General features: G+C 41.2%; 1 protein-coding gene across 3 annotated transcripts in view; it reads left to right on the forward strand.

Moving 5' to 3' along the window:
* The window catches only part of shank3a (SH3 and multiple ankyrin repeat domains 3a), a 243,694-nt gene that overhangs the window by 91,104 nt on the left and 134,186 nt on the right, over window positions 1-18,404 (forward strand). The window contains exon 1 of one of the 3 annotated variants that reach the window (XM_049574189.1): window positions 6,593-6,892. The exons of 1 other annotated variant lie outside the window; for it this stretch is intronic. In XM_049574189.1, the coding sequence (XP_049430146.1) occupies window positions 6,806-6,892 (87 nt within the window). In that variant the 5' untranslated portion in view covers window positions 6,593-6,805. Of the gene's footprint in view, window positions 1-6,592; window positions 6,893-18,404 lie in introns of those variants that run through there. One more of the 3 variants, XM_049574190.1, reaches the window with a different exon arrangement.

An 18,404-nucleotide genomic window follows, 5' to 3' on the forward strand; every position in this document is an offset into this window, starting at 1 on the left:
CGTCCTACTCAAACATAAAAAAACTAGAATGGAGCAGAACATGCAATCTAATGCTGCAGTGATAGTTTGTCTCCTGTTGATTATGGTCCCAGATCAGGTTGAGAATATGTGTAACAGACAATTGTGTGTTTCTGTTTTGTGCATTGAATGAATATGAATAGATACAGAAGGGAAGGCTGGTTCATTGATATCAGTCTTTACTTGTTGGATATGCCGGCTTATAGACAGCAACAAATGGCAGTCCAAACTGGCAAACAGAACCAAAGAGGCGATGCTGGCAGACAGCGGTCAGGGGCAGGCAGGTGGTCACAAACACAGATACAGAGCTGCAGAATAGGACAAAGCCTGGCACGGTTAGGCTACTGAGCAATCTAGACAATCTGGCAGAAGGTGAATACTACTGGCTGGGCACAGTATACACTATGACTAACAGAGTAATGGGGAACAGGTGTGCAAGCAGGTGACTAATCAGGTGATCACCTGAAGCAGGACCTCAGCGGGGACAACCAGTGGACAGGTGAAGAATGGCAGGTCTGAAATATGAGGAGATGTTAGTAAGAAGACGCAAATGAGGTAGATATGTGTGTGTGTGTGTGTGTGTGTGTGTGTGTGTGTGTGTGTGTGCGCGTGGGTGTACTAAGTGGAACAGACAGCAGAAAGAACTGAATGCATTTGCATCAAACCCCATCAGAGGGCAGGAGATTTACACTGGAGAGAATTAACAGTGTCAATTATGTTTTTGTGTGTTAGAGAGAGAGACGGAGAACAATAGTCGGGAGCTGCTTTTGCTTACAAATTGCGGAACCGCAGTTTTGATCATTTATGCGTCAGTCAGTTCTTTTCACCCTTGTGACTGTCAAAAACTCATTTTCCAATTTCGGCTCAACCTCACTAAGAAAGTAACATTTTTTTTTAATGTTTTTCAGCATATGTCACATTTTGTTATGAGACACCACTGAAACATGCCGCATCACATAATAATCTGATGAATAAAACACCATTAAGTAACACCACAAAGTAGGCTGCCTGCACCCCTTCTGTGTGACTAATGTTCTTAGATGTGCTTTTCTTGTAGTTAATAGACTAATGCTGGTGAGAACAGTTTTAACAGCTTATTGCTGATTTGCAGTGAGCTCCATATACACTCTATCCCATGAGAAAATTTGATTATATTGTTAATCCTCACTGTCATAGTTTGAGGAACTAAAGTTCCTAGAAAACATGGGGTGGTTCAAGAATATTGATTAGAACCTCCTTTTTTAGGGATTTGGCATTATTGGTGCACTGATGTCTGTTACTTGTACAATTGTCACAGTTATGAATTTGTCTCTCTTTATTGCCTTTGTATGTTTCTCAGTTGCTTTCAAATTAAAGAAGTATTTTATTGCCGAAAAGATGGCCTTTTCATAAAACTGGTCCGTCTAAGCAGTAGAAAGAAACAAATACTTTTGAAACTGGTGCTACATGACAAGAGAAAACAGAAAAGGGCGGTGCCATTTACATTTGCTCAAGAGGTTAAAAGACCTACTGCGCTGCACCAGACCAATAGATGCTCCAGCTGGTGGGTGACTTAATGCAATCATTGTTGTTTTGACACAGGAAACTGTGGTGACAGTGAAACAGTAAGATAACATGTCTCTAAAAACATCTGAGGTGAGAAATAGGCGACGCAGTAACATAATCTTTGTTCATATTTTATCAGCACTGCTTAGTTGTAAAGTTTGATTTTAGTTTTTTCAGCCTCCATTTTTGCAATACAGGAAACAATGTGGTCCTTACTTCCTCTTTACAAATTCTTGTATTACAGCGAAGTAGTGCACTGAAATGTTTCTGACTTATAAGCGAGAAATAGGCAATACAGTGACAGAATCTAGGTTTATATTTGATTGGCGCTGCCTGATTTTACTATATGATTAGAGCTTAAGTCTCAATTTGACAGAAAGCGACAGAGCTGGATCTTACTCTATCTGCATTTCTACTTGCTATGTCCATGGTGGTGGGCACACAAAAATACGGAAGTACAATCTATAGTTCGAGCAAGAGCCCCAGAGCCAGTGGATTTGAGCTGGGAGAGGAGCAGGGAGATCTGGGTGCTGGTAAGATGAAGGGAAGTCTACCACTGTGCATTTACACATACTACCTACATTGTCATTATACAAAGCTGGTTGAAAATCGGCAAAGTATCCCTTGAAGGAACAAACAGAACAACAGCAATTCAGAGCTGTCTGTCAAAGGTATTGCAAGATACTATTATATATCTATATTTTATTCTCTGTCTATTAGGTGGCACGGTGGTGCAATGGTTAGCATTGCCACCTCACAGCAAGAGAGTTCCTGTGCGGAGCCTGTATGTTCTCTTCTTGTCAGCATGGGTTTTATCCAGGTACTCCGGATTCCTCCCACAGTCCAAAGACATGCAGATTAATTGGTGACTCTAAATTGCCCGTAGGTGTGAATGTGAATGGTTGTCTGTCTGTATGTGTCAGTCCTGCAATAGTCTGGCGAACTGTCCAGGGTGTACCCCACTTCTCACCCAGTGTCAGCTGGGATGGGTTGCAGCGCCCCTGTGACCCCCAACAGGATAAGCAGTTACAGAAAATATAACCGCTCATGTATTCTATATGCAATGAATAAGCAGAGCATGTAGCTACAGACATTGTTTTCACAGAAATGTGGCATACAGTATGGTCCTTTTCTGTCAGGGTCCAATTCCCTTAGAGAGACTTTTCAACATTTAGTTGAACATTTGGAAAGTAGAGGCCAAAATGTGGCCTGTTTTGGGAATCCAGGGCTGAATCCTGGATTTGTGCGTGGGAGATTTGAAATGTCACTGAACATGGTTTCTTAGAAAAAGAGGGGATTTTTCATTCAGTTCTTTGTTGGGCTGTTTCGTCCACCTCTTTTTCATGGGCAGTGAGTGTATTCTGCAGTGTACTTTATTGAGAGTGTCAGAGAGAACAAAAAAATAGTGAATGAGACGCAGATGCAAGAAAGCTGTGATGAGAAGGATGAGTCATACTCTCAAATATTGTCTCGTCTAACCAGTCTGGTGTGAGGTGCTGCCGTCTGCTACTGTGCTACATCCCTATGACATAGTATATGAGTGTTACTCAACCAAGATCGGTTTCAGCCCAGCTGCAATTTAGGTAGTAATTTCACACAATAAATCATCTATAAAGAGATCATTTGTTGTGACTGGCCTGCCTCACCGGCCAGCCAATGTGGAACTGGTAAAATGTTCAGATGAAGAAAAGAGTGTGAATCTCCCAGCCTCTAACTCAATCACGCTGAGTACAAACCTGAATGTGTGAATGGGCAGTGAAAGCCATGGTGTTGTTTGAGCTTTTTTTTTTTTTTTCAGCAATGACTAATCCAGGACAGCTGTGTTATTGGAGAGAATGAAGGTGGCAATTTGGCTGTAGAAGCTCCAGAAACAGTCACAGTAAATTCTTGTTTTCCCCCATTAATTATCTGCATGTCTCTCAACACAGTGACACCTGAACACAGAGACACTGGTCATTATCTGAGATATCGAGTCAAGTATCTGTCATAATGCATGCATTTGTAAAACACTGGTGTTTATTTGTGTTTGCAAAATATTTTGTACAGATTATATATTATGATTGATTGTAAAGGCCTAATTACACTTACTATACAACCTGAATGCTGTAGCAGGCTACACCACCCACTGCCTCCTCAGTGAAAGTAATTTAGAAGGAATGCAGCTCAGTTTATGGCACTATTTAATTTCATGGTCAGAGTCAACTGCTATTTGACTATTGTGTTTAATATATGTAGATGTTTGAAAAGGCAAGTGATGTATTAATTATTCGTAGCAGTAATATGCTAATTATTCAATCATGAATGTTAAAGGCTCCATACAGGTCTCTGTCTAGGCTGTGGTAATAAAAAGAAAATATTCTCTTGTGCCTGCATTAACGAAGATGAGCTTTAAGCAAACGGTGTTACAAAGTAATGGAGCATTGACGTTTGCCCCCCCCTCTCTCTTTTTTTTTCCTGAATGGCACATTTGCTTTTGTTGCATAATGACTTCTAGAGGTAAAGAGGGAAATCTTGTTATGGGTGACTCTTGCAGCCTTGGCAGTCACGATATTCACAATTCATCCTGCAGCAAGCTGCCCTGTTAGGCAGAGGTCAAGCATTAGCCTACTTTGCTGGTATGGAGCTCATTAGCCGTGGGCTAAAGTTTGAAATGAGGTCATAATTGATAGGATTTTCCCATTCTTTTTTTTCCCCCCTCTACACCTGACCCAGGCAGACCTCCTCACCCGACTCTGTCCTGGTTAACAACACAGAGGTGGCTGCAGAGAACATTTACATAGTATACTTTTAGGAGAAAAAACGAGTGCATGTGTGTGGGTGTTTGGTGTAGGAGGACTGCCATGTGATAGACAGGGCTGCAGAATGGATGGCTTTCTTGCAGTTTGACAAAGAGCTTCCACTGATAGAAGTCCCTCCCCCCCCCACCTCCCCAAGCTGTTTTTTATAAGTCATTTATGCACTTTACTCAAACTGACTTAATGACTGTTACCATCTAAAAACTTGTTTTTACCCTTAAATTCTCTCATAAACTTTGTCTTCACTGTGTTACAATACCACATCTTTTCTCTCTATATATATATGTATGTATATATATATATCTTTAACACTTCGAGGTGTATATATATCGAGGTATATCGAGGTGCAATTTTAAGTCCAAGATGCTATTTTTAAATCCCTGCACATCACATGAAAGGCCAATACTGTAGATGTACAGTATGAATCATTTATCCACTTTTCACAGTGACATGTTAAGATCATGATCACCTCCATCTTTCTGTCTTATTTATGAGGAGCAGAGTACTAATGCTTTAGCCTACTACAGGAGTTGATCAGTGCAGCTACAGTTTATGTGATCTTGTGATGAACTCTTCATATATGTTCTGGGGAACAGATCTCATGCACGTTTTAAGATGATTGGGCTTTTAGAATTTTGCAGCCAATTAAAGATATATAGACAATAGCCATGAAAGACTAGTTGGTTGGATGGCTAGAAAGATGGAAACATGAGTACGCTGTACATGCATATATAATATAAATGAAAGCCCTGGGCGTAGTGGCCACAGAGATCGCCAGGGAGGGGGTGGGTTGGAAGAAACTAAAGAGGCATATACAGTCGTGGAGAGCGTTTAGTAACGCACTATTTGGTAATGTGGTCACGGACTCCACAGAGCAGACTGCCAGTGAGGGCATTTCAATTGTGCTAATATCATAAACCCGCTGAGAAATTGCACACGCTATCAAAAGAATTTGCTTGGGTAAAAATGATTAGTCTTATTCAGTATGATTCACAAGCCAAACCAATGCTTATATCATGCCTTTTTTTGTGACAGTGTACATGTGTGGGAAAGCATTCATAAACGGATCCACTATAAAACGTAATGCAGAGTATTGCTATTCCTCCTACACTCAGGCTTTGTATTGTTGTTAGCGGCTTATTGTATTTATGAATGAGAATTCCTGCATTATTTTCAATTTACAGTGAAACCACACAGAGAATGTAGCTCATTGTAGGTGTGATATTGTTCTGAGATGCCAGATCCCACAGAGCATTTGTATAGTGCCTAAACCCTCGTATCAGTGCAGTGTTATTGCTACTGCAGCCATCATGAAATTTGGTGTGGGATTTCTGCATGGTAGACACACATATACACATGTACAACATGCACTCAGACACACACCAGCACAGCTGCATGGCACAGGATGAGAGGATATTTCCAGTGGGGAATCCCTCTCACACATAGCTCCCCTTATGGCTAATCCCTTAAAAAGAAGAGAAATTTTGTACTTTGAAAAGAGTAAAGAGATATCTGGGTAGAAATAAGAGTGCACACACACACACACACACACACACACACACACACACACACACACGGACACACAGACAAACAAATACAGACATGGAACTTGGGATTTTTCAAAATGTGTTCCCAGTTGAATCGAGGGGCTCAGCTGACATGTTTTTTTTTTTTTTTGCTGTTTCTGATTTGAGAGACCGTATGTGTCTGTGTGTTTTTGTTGACGTTTTAATATGTGTGACACTACTCCACATACTGTGACTGTGTGGAGTTGCCAATTGGGTTATTTGTACAAATAAATTGTACAAACAGTTTGCATTTAAATGTAGCCATATTTTCAGGAACACTTAGATTCAAAGACATGAGCATTAGTCAGTAGTCACAAGGCTCCATCTGTCATCTAACACTTGGCTTAGACTGTGATACAGAGATTGCATCGGTGTCCTACAGTATATTTTTGTCTTTGTCCTGTTCTTTTTTTATTTCCTTTCCCTTTGAATATCCTTATCTTTCCTAGCTTCTACACCCCACCCATTTTCCCCCTTATTTTCTCTTTCTGTTTAACCTCCCTCTATCTTACGCTTTCTCTCCTCCCTCTATTTTCCCTCCCTCTTCTCTAGCTCTCACTCTCCCCACCCTCCCTCTGTTCTCTCCAGCATCCTGCAAAATCACCCCTTGCCATCTCTCCGTCTGTCTGTGCATGCACAGGAGTCAGTGTGTACGTCTGTGCTTGGACGAGTGTTTGTGTGAGTGACCATGTGAGCGTGCATGTGCTACTTTGACAAGCCGAGAGGTAGTGAAGGAGAAGGAGAGAGAACAAGGGGAGAGGAGACGAGGAGGAGGGGGACTGGATATGGCCATGTGGATGATGTTTTGGCACTGGGACTGTAGCTGACCTACGGAAGTGTGTTTGTGACGGCGAGTGTGTCTGTGTGTGTGTGTGTGAGATGGGATCCGCTCTGGGCAGAAGACAAGCTGCCCAGAGAAGAGAAAGGAAAACTAAAGAAGCCAGGAAGGCCAGACTCAATAGTAAGGTACCCCAATTGCTTTCATCATCTCTATAATTTAATTTTGTCATCATCTCTGGTGTAAGCACATATTTTTCCTCCTCTGTTTCTCTGTTTTTCATACTTTCTATCTCTAATTATTCCCGAACACTCCCCAACTCATCCCTGCCTACCTGTCTAAGCTTTCTCTCCCTTTCTCTCTCTGGCTTTCGTTCTGTTGTTATGCTCTGCTGCATGTTGGCTGTGTGAAGAGCTGGTGCAGTCTTGTCTGAAACCTTGACAGAATGCTAATGTTTCTCCCTGCACTGGTTCAGTTACTAACCGTAGGCTTGGATCACTGTGTCTATTTGTGTGTGTGTGTGTGTGTGTGTGTGTGTGTGTATGTGTGTGTGCCTGATATGTTAGTGAACATTTGTGTCTAGTTGTGGTCAGTGTGAGTGGTTGTGTTTTGCTTTTGGATCTCTGACTAAGTAAGGCAAACATTTGTGTGTGTGTCTGTATGTGGCAGACATTCCTGTATACAAGGCTGTGTTTGTGCACATGCGGGTGCACGTGAGTGTGTCTGTGAAAATGTGTTTATGCATGCACATGACAATGTGTGTGTGCCAGTGGGTCTCTCTGGGACAGAATCTGCCTTGTGGTCTTCACTGTCTGTTATCATAATGCCCCGCTTGTGTCACAATGCTGTCATAACCTGCTATTGATGCTCTCTGATGGAGACGGCCTCACTGTGTGTGTGCGTTTGTGCTGGAGAGAGACAAAGCTGCAAAGAGCTGAAAAGACAGTGTAATAGCTGTGGCACAGTGGGTAAACTTGTTAAGCGAAATAACTGCCACATACATTATTTTCTGTGAGCCTGTGCTGAGAGTCTCAGAGCTGTCAGTCTTAGTCAGTGAAGGCTCAGCAGGTGGCAGCTGTCAGCAGGACGCCCTCTGGGCAGCTTGACCTGAGCTACTGCACAAATGGGCAGGCTAACGTTCTATACAAAATATCCTTCATAAATATGGCTTCCGTTAGTCTAGTTGGTCAGTTTCTGATAGAGTACAGAATCTATGGGGTATAAAGCCCATCATTTACAGTTTTACCACATGCTGTTTCTCTGGGTTTGTAACTTTGTTTTTCATGTGCTTACAAATCCAACTAGGTAACAGCCATATTACTCAGGAGAGACTGACTGATATGTGTATAGTCCTTGGCAGTTAGATGATACATGACATCACAGCGATCGTGATGTGATATATTTTAAAGGAGGTGGTGAAGTAGTAGTAGAATAAGGTACCCCACCTATGGAGCCTAGACACTGGTAGTGATGGCGAGATGAGGAGGGTGCTGAGGATCTAGATGTGATGAGGAGTTGACTTTTGATGAGCTTGACCTGAGCACTAGATATGATAACTGGAGTTCGATGGGGTGTAGGGGGGCGCAGCTGACAGCAGCAGAGAAGACAGCAGTAGCATTATTTGCTGAGTGAAATTTGATTGGTTTAACTGGGAAGAGCGATTGCCTGTAATGAGCTGACTGGGAGAAGCGAGGGGAGTGAGATGGAGAGAGAAAATTGTGAATGATTGAAACATAAAGAAAGTCTTCTTGATTTAGCGTACCCTAAGCTTCATTAAAACTACAATCTGTGCTAAAGTGTGATTTGTGTTCCTTTGCTTTGGCCCTTGCTTACAGAGTGACAGTCTTATTTAAGATTGCATACCTAATACCCTCCATACAGTGGGCTACTGCCCCAACCTTAATATGGTCTGTGTGCTACTACTTTCTAGTAGGGCTGTAACAATATTTGTGTTTGTCGATGTGTCTGCATCTGATGCACATGGTTGCACACACAGAATACAGCCCCTGTAGATTGATGTATGTAATGCAGAACCAAAGTTCACAAGTGCAGGCTCTACCCAGAAACTTTTAGCTGTTGGCAACTTATGCTGAGGTTAGCACAACAAGCAGATTTGTGTGTAAGTCAGTCACACTGTAGTGTGCAGATGTAATGCCAAAGCTGGAAGACCCGCCCGCAGGTTCCCAGTCAGCTGCAAAGTAGAGAGAGCTGTGTATAATTGCTCCTATATGAATGGTAGCACATCCAACATGCTAACACACATTCAACAGCAACACCCAGACTTGCTTATCACCATGATTTTTCTGCTGTACCCAGCTCGCACTGAAACGTGACTGCTAAACTGAACCAAACCATAATTTCAATGTATCCCTGTTTTTTTTTAGCATGTTTGTGTAAGTTCTTGTGTGAGAAATTGCAGCACTGTTCCCTTATGTGTCACCACAAGAGTATCTCACCTCCTCTTTTAATTTTTCACTTAACCTGCGTAGGGTGTGTACATGTGTGTTAGAGAGAGACAGTGATTAGACAGATTAGAAAGAGTGAATTGATTATGTTGTGTTCATTATGCTCTGAAATCAGGCCATGTTGAAACTGTAGCCCCAGGCTCTTCATAACACACCCCACTAAGCTCTATGTGGGACTCTGCTTGCAGGTACTCCTGATGTTCATTTTTTGGTGTCTGTTTTTGTGTTTCAAGTTAAGTATTTTGTCAGTGCGTTAGAGAATAGGGAGAATGTGTTGTCCATAGCGCTTAGCTTTAAAACGGGATTGTGTCATGGCACAGTTTGGTGATGAATCCAGTCTGAAAGTTTCAGATCAGATAAAGTTAAATACATAAGTAGATCACACATTTGGTTTAAATGTGTTGCTCTACCATTGCTAAAATAAGTCCCTGTGACAGTGGGCAAGGAGACAAGCTGAAGTGGGTTAAATCCAACAATTTCCCAGTTGGCCCTCCACCAGATCTGCAGTATAGAGGATGCAGTCAACTCCCCGCTTTCCATTCTGTGCATTATGGCTTATACTGAACAGAAATTTCTTCGGTAGATGGCAATCATGCACACCGCAGCCGCATTCATACACTGTTAGAATGAAATATCTATCTTATTTTTCCTGTCTGCAGATAATATAAACCCAACAAAAAGCAATATAGCTGGCTCAAAGCTCCACATACTTCTTTTTTTCCTTTTAGTTTGTTTGTGTGTGCCTCTGTAATCTAAGACACTACTGATCACCACTGATGCTTTTGAGAAAAAGTAAAGGTCCCCTGCATTTTGCATTCATCCATCCATATAACTGAACTGGAACGGGACCTGCTGTTTGGTCTTGATGCTACACCTCATTGCACAATTTCATTTCACAATAAAGAAATAACACATTGTATAGCTCCCGTTCCATACAGCGAAACATCCCACTAGCAGGAGACTCATCATTCTAGGTCAAGCAGTATGAATAGCTGACTGTAGAAAAGGATGCCAGAGGCGTAAAGTACAATAGAGTTCTAATAATCATGGAGCTGAATAAATACACTACCCACATACCCCCTGTCTCAGCCTGGAGCGTGCTTTCTGCCCTCTTCTGTTCACTCTCTGTAGCCCGTAGGCCTATTTGCTGCCAGGGTTCAAATGTAGGGGGAGGATCATTTTTGCGACATATTCAGCTGTAATTTGACAAGTTTTAGTAAGCTGCCGAGCTCCAGTTCACCTTTGGTCTGTTTAGTTGTGTTTCACCCTCTGGCTCTGTCTCCCCACTGTCTGCCTGCCTGTGTCCTGGTGTCAGTTTGTGTGTCTGTCTAAAAGCACATGACTGGACCTGATTCAGCTCTTTCTTTCTCTGGACTCTTTGATTCTGATGACAGCATGCATTCCTGCTGCTTACAAAATACAAATACACATAGTCATGCATACAAACAACAATAGAGCTCCATTGTCATATTTCATGTGGCGGAATTTATGGACTGCATTTATAGACTGCACACTAGGGCTGGCATGATATCAGATTTTCAGTACTTAATTATGGTGGCTAAAGGGTTTGTGATAATGACATTATCCTGATATTTATAGATAATTTGAAAATAATAATAAAAGGCCTTAATTATGGTGGCTAAATCATTAAAAGAGCTTTAAAGCTCTGAAGAAGACCTACAGTGGTTGAAACACGGTGGCTCTTTTAATGATTTAGCCACCCTGATAAAGGCTTTCTAGTATTTCCTTAAACATTTAGATATTGTGGGAGTACTTGGATTGCATTCCTTTGTATCCTGTTGCTCCCTGTTTTCTATGAGCACATGACCATTTATTTTGTTGTACTCTTGAGGATACAGAGCTACCACTCATCTCTTTTTCCCTCATCTATGATTTTGTTTATTGTACATTTTGTTTTTTTTTGTTTTGTTTTTTTAGCAAAGTAATTACAATCAAAATACAAGTGTAGGGAGATGGAGAGAGTGTTTGTAACTATTACTTTTGTGAAAAAGAATGTATCAAACAAAGAGCGATTTCACTTAATGGACAGTAAAAAGGCAAGCAGATGGTGTTGGAGGAAGGAGACAATGCAAGAACAAAAAAAAGTGATGATTTAAGAGGCGCTGGATTATTTTCATAATATTATCATGTGTGTTTTATTCACGATATCAATATTTCATTTTTAAATGTCACGGCTCAGTGCAGCTCAATTTTATTTTTGAAGCCCAATATCACAAATAACAATTTGCCTCAGAGGGCTTTACAACATTCATCATCTCTCTGTCCTTTGGACCCTCACAGCGGATAAGGCAAACACTCCCCCCAAAAAAACCCTTTGATGGGGTGAAAAAAAAATGGTAGAAACCCCAGGAAGAGCAACTGATGACAGGACGAACATACGTGCAATAGATGTCGTGTGTACAGAACAGATGCACATAATAAACTTACAGTAATCCATATGACAGAATGATACATAAAGAGAGACAGACAGAGAGAGACCCAGAGAGACAGAGACCGAGAGAAAAGGGCAAGCAGCAATGACAATAGCTGCAGTAACATTAATTTTACTAATAATATAATAATAATGATAACAGTAATTTGGTAGCATATGTTGTAAGCACATATTAATATATGATAGTATATGTATATGACAGTAATAATCATATGTCTATAATAACAGTAGATGTATGACTAATAGTAACAGTAGTAGTAGGAAGCATCAGGCAGGACCATGGTAGCAGCACAACTATGACACACGATCCAGGTGTATCTGCGAGGGAACCTGCGAGACAGTGGAGCACAAAGGCTCTAGTTATCATCAGCATTGTTATATTTCAACACCCCTTCTACCCTGAGTCATTGCTCAACTGAAAATCTATATTTTATTTTTCAAACAACCCTTGCAGAAATTGTGACTGAGATCTTTTTTTTCCAGCTAGACCTGATCAGATTGAAGTTCATGGTTACCACCAGTTTTGATAGTGACAAAGAAACTCTTCAAACCACCTCTGAAGCATCATTATAACCTCTCTTTCATCTGTTTTTGCGCTCAGCATGTTCCAAAAAGTCTTTTTTTTTTTTAACCAAAACATGTGTAGAAACACTTTTTCGTCCCAGTCTACTCCTCACACATAGTTATTTGCCTTGCAAGCAGGTGCGTTGATGGTTTGCAGGTGTCAGAATGTCTGCCACCTGGTCTTAACTGTAATTCATTTAAACGTCAGTGATCTCAGGGCACATATTAAGCTTACTTTAGATATAGGGCTCTGTGAACCCTGCAGCTCGGTTGATTGCAGTCAAGTGCTCTTTGCTCAGTGCGTTGGGGGCGTGCCAAGAAAGCGTGTGGTATTTTCGTGGCCAGGCTCACCTGGCACATCTGTGGTTCATTCGGATACAGAGTGGGATCAGAAAGAATATATTATCGCACATTATAGGTGGCTGTGTTAGAGGCTGTGAAAATCATGGCAAATCACATTTGCGACTTTCATCCCCTTTAAACACAGGGTGACACTTTGGTCATACTCATTAAAAAGAAGATGGTGTGCCGCATAGCTGTGGCCCCAGTTACTTACCTGGAGACACAAGGAGGGGACTGGCAGAAAGGAACAGTCCTGAGGGAGTTATTAACAGAGAGAGAAGTTTTAATTGATCTGTGTTTTTTTTCATGGAACAGTGCCTGCTGTTTTGCAGGAGAAACTGCAGAATAATTAATAAAAATGACAAGTTTGTTGTGCACATAAGCACTGTGGTTTCTGTGGTTATTTTTTTATTACACAAAATTTAACCAGCAGATCTGCCATGTGCAATTGTGGCTTGACGGTGCACAGTACCATTTCAGTTAGAGACTGTTCTCTACCTCACCTCTCCTCCCACTGGCACACACGGCATGTCACCAAGATACCAAATTGTTGCAGTAGAGGAAATAACCTCAGTAAAGCCAGGAAAATACCAGCTGGCCAGTCCAACACTGCACTCTGCACCAACACGAAAATAGAGCCCATAGATTTTGAGTGGAATATCACTGTGACAACACTCGTGAATGGTCTGCCTTCCATAGAGATCTTGCCTGAGTGTGTCCCTGTGTAGTTATTAACACAGATCTGCACATTTAAATTTGTGTGTCCCTGTTTATACCCATGCCTTCTTTTTTTTCTGCAATAATGGGTTGGCAAGTAAGCCAGAGCTCAATTGTACCGATGGAAGAGACAATGCTGGACAAAGCCATGCTGCCAGTGTGGCCAGGAGGGCGGGTGGAATTGGTTGAGCGTACAGCAGAATGTGTTTGGGGGTCCATATACAATAAGCCTGTGCATGTTTGTGAGTGTGTTGATGAGTGGGAAAGAGGCCGTGGCTTTGCCGTGCTTTGTTCCGGCCTCTAGCCAACCCTATCAGAGCTGCCTTATACTGCCCCGCTTGCCCAAACTGTAGTTCATCAAGAGGAATACTAGAAATTATACAGAGCTAAAATACAGCATTCCAGTGTTGCTGAAAAGGATTACTCAGGAGACACCATGCTGCTACGTTCAGAGAGAGCTTCCAGGAGTCGGGCCACAGAGGTTAGACTCAACACATTACTGCTTAAATGACTCATGAGATCAAGAGTGAATGCAGGTTACTGTCTCAGTGAGGCTTTGCCTTCTGACACTGTTTTTTTTTTTAGAAACCCAGAGAGAACAGAGGTTTGTAATAGTGTGTAGTAACAGTTTGTTGTGAAGCAACTTCAGGTTTTTTTTGCCATCGTTTAATTCTGGATTTTCTATTCAAAGTTTGTGGCTTGGCATGTACATTAAGTTCACACGCTGGACTGGCTGGATGTGTGTGTGAACTTCATTTGACTGCAAGAGCTGATTTTTCGCTGTTTCATGTATGAATGACTCAGATTTTACCTTAATGGGGAATGACTGGTCACATTTAGTGAAGACTGCTTTCACGTGTTTCATGTCAGATCAATTTGTCTGTCTTAATGTGTCTCATTTTACATGGTTTATAAAAGGAGATAGCCCCCATAATAGGGTAACCATACTGGTATGTGCATGCTGTGTCAGCAGATGGCAGGGGTCCAGGTAAAAGCTGGCTTTAGGAGAGAATGCAGAGAGGCATTTTTGTTTCTCTCTCTTTGTCTATTTTTCTTGTTGTCCTTTATGTGCTTTCTATTAGCCCTCAAAAACATCAATAAAAGATCAGGAGCCCCCTGCTTAAAAAAAGACAGAGAGAAATCTTGGTTAAAGGACTGAAACCATAAGGGACACTGGTAGGAACAAGTTATTTAGAATGGGTGTTATGATTATTATGATAATGACTGTGTCTCCTGTGAACTAAGCAAGCTGTGGGATTGGGCTTCTTCCTAAATCCTCACTAGAGAGGTGTAAAATTGAATTGCATGGTGCGCGAAAACATTTATGCTCAATGATGTGTTAGATGCTGTTGCCATAGTAACAGCACTCCCATCACTGTATCTGAGTGTTGTTGTTTTTTTTACTGCACTCATGCATCATAAATAAAATGTGTTTAGTGTGCTAAATTATGAATCAGTGAGTGTTATTTTATGTGTGTGTCTGTGTGTGTAAAAGCATGTGTACATATGTGTGTGAATGCATCCAATACATTTCATCCCCAAGCCTCCACTGCTTTTTCATGTGGTGTTAGTCTCCCCCTAAGCTTAAGAGTGTATCAAATTACTCAGAGATTTATTTTGCTGCTATACAGTAAAGGTTGAAGATTTCCCTCACAGAAAATCCTATTCCTCGGGATCAGGTCCATACTCTGTCATACAGCGTATTGGTCTTTTTGTAGCTGAGAGCATTACACTTTAAGCCTGTTAGGTATGGATATTGGAGATTACTTAAGCTGTGGCTCTCTCAGACAAACATACTGTAGGCTGAGGTCCAAACAGACATAGACAGAGGCAGAAGTGCTTGTGGATGCACACAGATAAAACACAAAAACACCAATCTGCTCCAACAGGCGTGAAGCAGTATGCAGCAGCTTTGTTTGTTAGGGGAGTATAAACACCCACATTAAACCAAGAGTTAATTAATATGTTCTTTTATTGGACAGATTTACTAAATCCTCTAGTAAGATATAATGTTAAATGAACAATCTGCCTGTGTGTGTGTGTGTGTGTGTGTGTGTGTGTGGTAGACTTTGCAACTGTTTAAAAGTCAATGTGGAAACTAGTCTCAGGTATTTTTCTTGTTGTTTTAAAGTAATACTCCACCGAAAACCTAATTTGAGTATCAAATACAGGCTTAAACGGCTTATAAAGTGTCTCTGAAAGGTTGCTCCCTTGTTGAGGATTGCAGCAGTAGTCAGCTTGGCTTTACATTGATTTTTTAAATTGTGATTTAGATTGATTTCAAACAAAAAAAGGCTCTAAAAGAATCTATAGACACCATTCAAACCCCTCCTTCTTACATGTAGTTACACCAGAACAGAAATAGGCAGCCGTCAAAAACAGTCTGCCAGTAATGCAAGACTGTACTATATGTGTGGAAAAGCAAAATATCAGACAAAAAGTTTGGATGAAATCATAAAGAGACCATAAACTGAGAATGAACTTTGTAAGACTGATGTGAACTTCAGCTGAGCTTTTTGTTGTAAAAACAGGATGAGCTAGTTAAAAACATGATATTCCCATGGCACACTGCGCTGTTTCTTTTTGCTAACTGCCTGCCCGCCTTCTTTATAATTATTAGACAGAACTGTCAACTCATTACACACCGTTTCCATCTTTAGCCTGACATTGTGTCCACATTAGTGGGGGAAGGGGACTGGATATTTCCCTAACCAATGACTAGAGACCAATGTATCTGCCTGAATCTGAACATCAGTTTAAATCCACACTGATGTGTAGCTATGTCACCATACTGGATTTGCCAGGGTTTTAAGAGTGGAGTCTAGCGAAGTGAAACAAACTATGATGCTGGTTGGTATTGAGAAGACATACAATACTGTAGCAGTTTAGAGCAGCATTGATAGCAGTGTCTGTCTTGTCTATAACAGTTGCCATTGTCATTATACCTCCCCATGGGTTTGGTGCACCATTTGACAACGCATTACAACAGTGCTCTTCCCACCCTTGATACCAATTGGCTAATTGTTAGTCCCCCCCATAGAACTCCTTGGATTTTTTTCATATTTGAACACAGAAACCACTGTTTGATGTCACAGTGTCAGGCAAATCAGTCGGTTTGGCAGAGGTCTGAACCCAGGGAATAGTTTTCCAACTGGTTACTACATGAATGTACAGAGACTAGTGTAATGACAGTGAATGACATTTCCATGGTGCACATACAAACAACATTCTCCTCGACCCTATTTGAATACATGTAGCTAATATAGACTATATACACCCCTGCTGACCAGTATTATTTAGTTGTCTTCAGTATTGACTGGAATGTAATGTGTTGTTGTCTGGTATGTTGTGTCAGAGCATGGTTCTTCTTTGGGTTATTCAAATGGAATAGACGTTAGCAAAAAGCAGTGATGTAGGTAAAAGCAGCGAGAGTTGAAGTGGGGATGTATGAGGTACTTATCCACCTTGCCATTAGACAGCCCTCTCCGACAAGAACTGAAGCTGTTATATTGCTCTCTTCAAAGCCACCAGACTCCTTCAACAGAAACAGTAATGTTACCCTGCAAGACTAACAAGGGATTTGCTGGTTGCTGGTCTACCGCTGCCTTGATAAGTTGGTTTGTTTGTGTTATTGTGTGGCTTTTGGAACCAAACAAACATTGTGTCTACAGCAGTAGATTGCGTAGCTTCCGTGCTGGTTAGGGGAATTAAGGAATAAAGTTATTTTGGAAGATTGCTAACACCCAATTCTCAAAGAAGACTTGGTTCAGCCTTGGCACATTAGGTGGGCCACAGTGTTTTTATGTAGCAATCTCATCATTCAAAAACCTACATCAGGTGACAGTAAAAGGTTTTTAGAAGGGCTTGGGAAAACAGCATTTCGACGCTGTGTTTTATTCATGCATTTGTAGAGGTATAAAATGGTGCAAACATTGGGACAAATACCCCTCTTCCATTACCACCTTTGGCCACGCAGAGTCAAACTGTACTGTGCCGATTTGCTCTTCCTTTGTCAGTTTTAACATGCCGAGCCACGCCAAGCTGCACTGGAGATAGGCCTTCTCCAGAGCAGGGCCAAGTGGATAGAGGTGACATTTCTCCAACTGCAGCCAACCCTCGATGTCTCCCCTTATCGCCCTTGAAACAAATGTATGCATTGTGAGACTTCTCTCACCTCTGTCTGTCCCGGACACCAGTGAGGAAGATGTTTTTAGAAGTCTCTGTGTGTTCAACTTTTGTAGCTTCTAACTGAATCTCTGTATTTTGGAGTTTAGTTTCTTCTCTGCATCCTGATTCTACTTTATATATCTTCTATATTTTACTAGCTCATGTTTGCTTTCAGCTGTAACGTTACAGTGGTGTTAAGTTACTGCTGATGACCCAACATTGAAACCCAACATTTCCTTATTTTGCTGCTTCACATTAAAAGCTGTGACATCTCAAAATAATGGGGGAACGTTAATGTGAAAAATCTATTAGAAAAGAAATGTGTTTATCACCAAATTAGCAGAAAGTGATTAGCTTAAATAAAAGAGAGTCCACTAATGCTTCAAAAGCAGAAACAGCCACAGTGAGATGTTGATGAAGAGCTGCAGACAGCAGGCTCTTACTGCACCTCTGCAAATAGCTCATCTCCAACAGGCTAACTTATTTTACCTATGATACACTGGAATACACAGATGCAGTATACACTGGTTAACTGGATATCCTCAGATTCTGTGCAGGCAAATGCAATCAAAGAAAATAGCCCTGGAAGAAATGCATATAAATTTAATACAGCCTCAGTATTTGTTAAAATAATGTATTGATTTGGCTCTAAATAATACCGTCCAGTACAACACTACCACAAAGTATGGCCTTAGAAATGTTATTCAGATGGAAATTAACATGCCTCCAATGATTTGAATATATAACCTTCATTGGTAATATCCATAGCAGGGCTGTTGAATTAGATTGAATTTTAGATGTGCAGGTGATCATAATATTTTATACCTTTTATGCATTGCCATTGGTAACCTGATGGCTATCATATCAATGCAGTGATGCAGAGGTAATATGTCGCACCAGACAAGTGAAATATGTCATGCTCGGGCAGTCCATTTTTCAACAGAATGGTTCCCTGCAGCATTTCGTGTGGCTACTTTCTGGATGGCAAAATTA

This window comes from Epinephelus fuscoguttatus, linkage group LG4 (assembly GCF_011397635.1).
Source record: "Epinephelus fuscoguttatus linkage group LG4, E.fuscoguttatus.final_Chr_v1".
In the NCBI taxonomy this organism is placed as follows: domain Eukaryota; kingdom Metazoa; phylum Chordata; class Actinopteri; order Perciformes; family Serranidae; genus Epinephelus; species Epinephelus fuscoguttatus.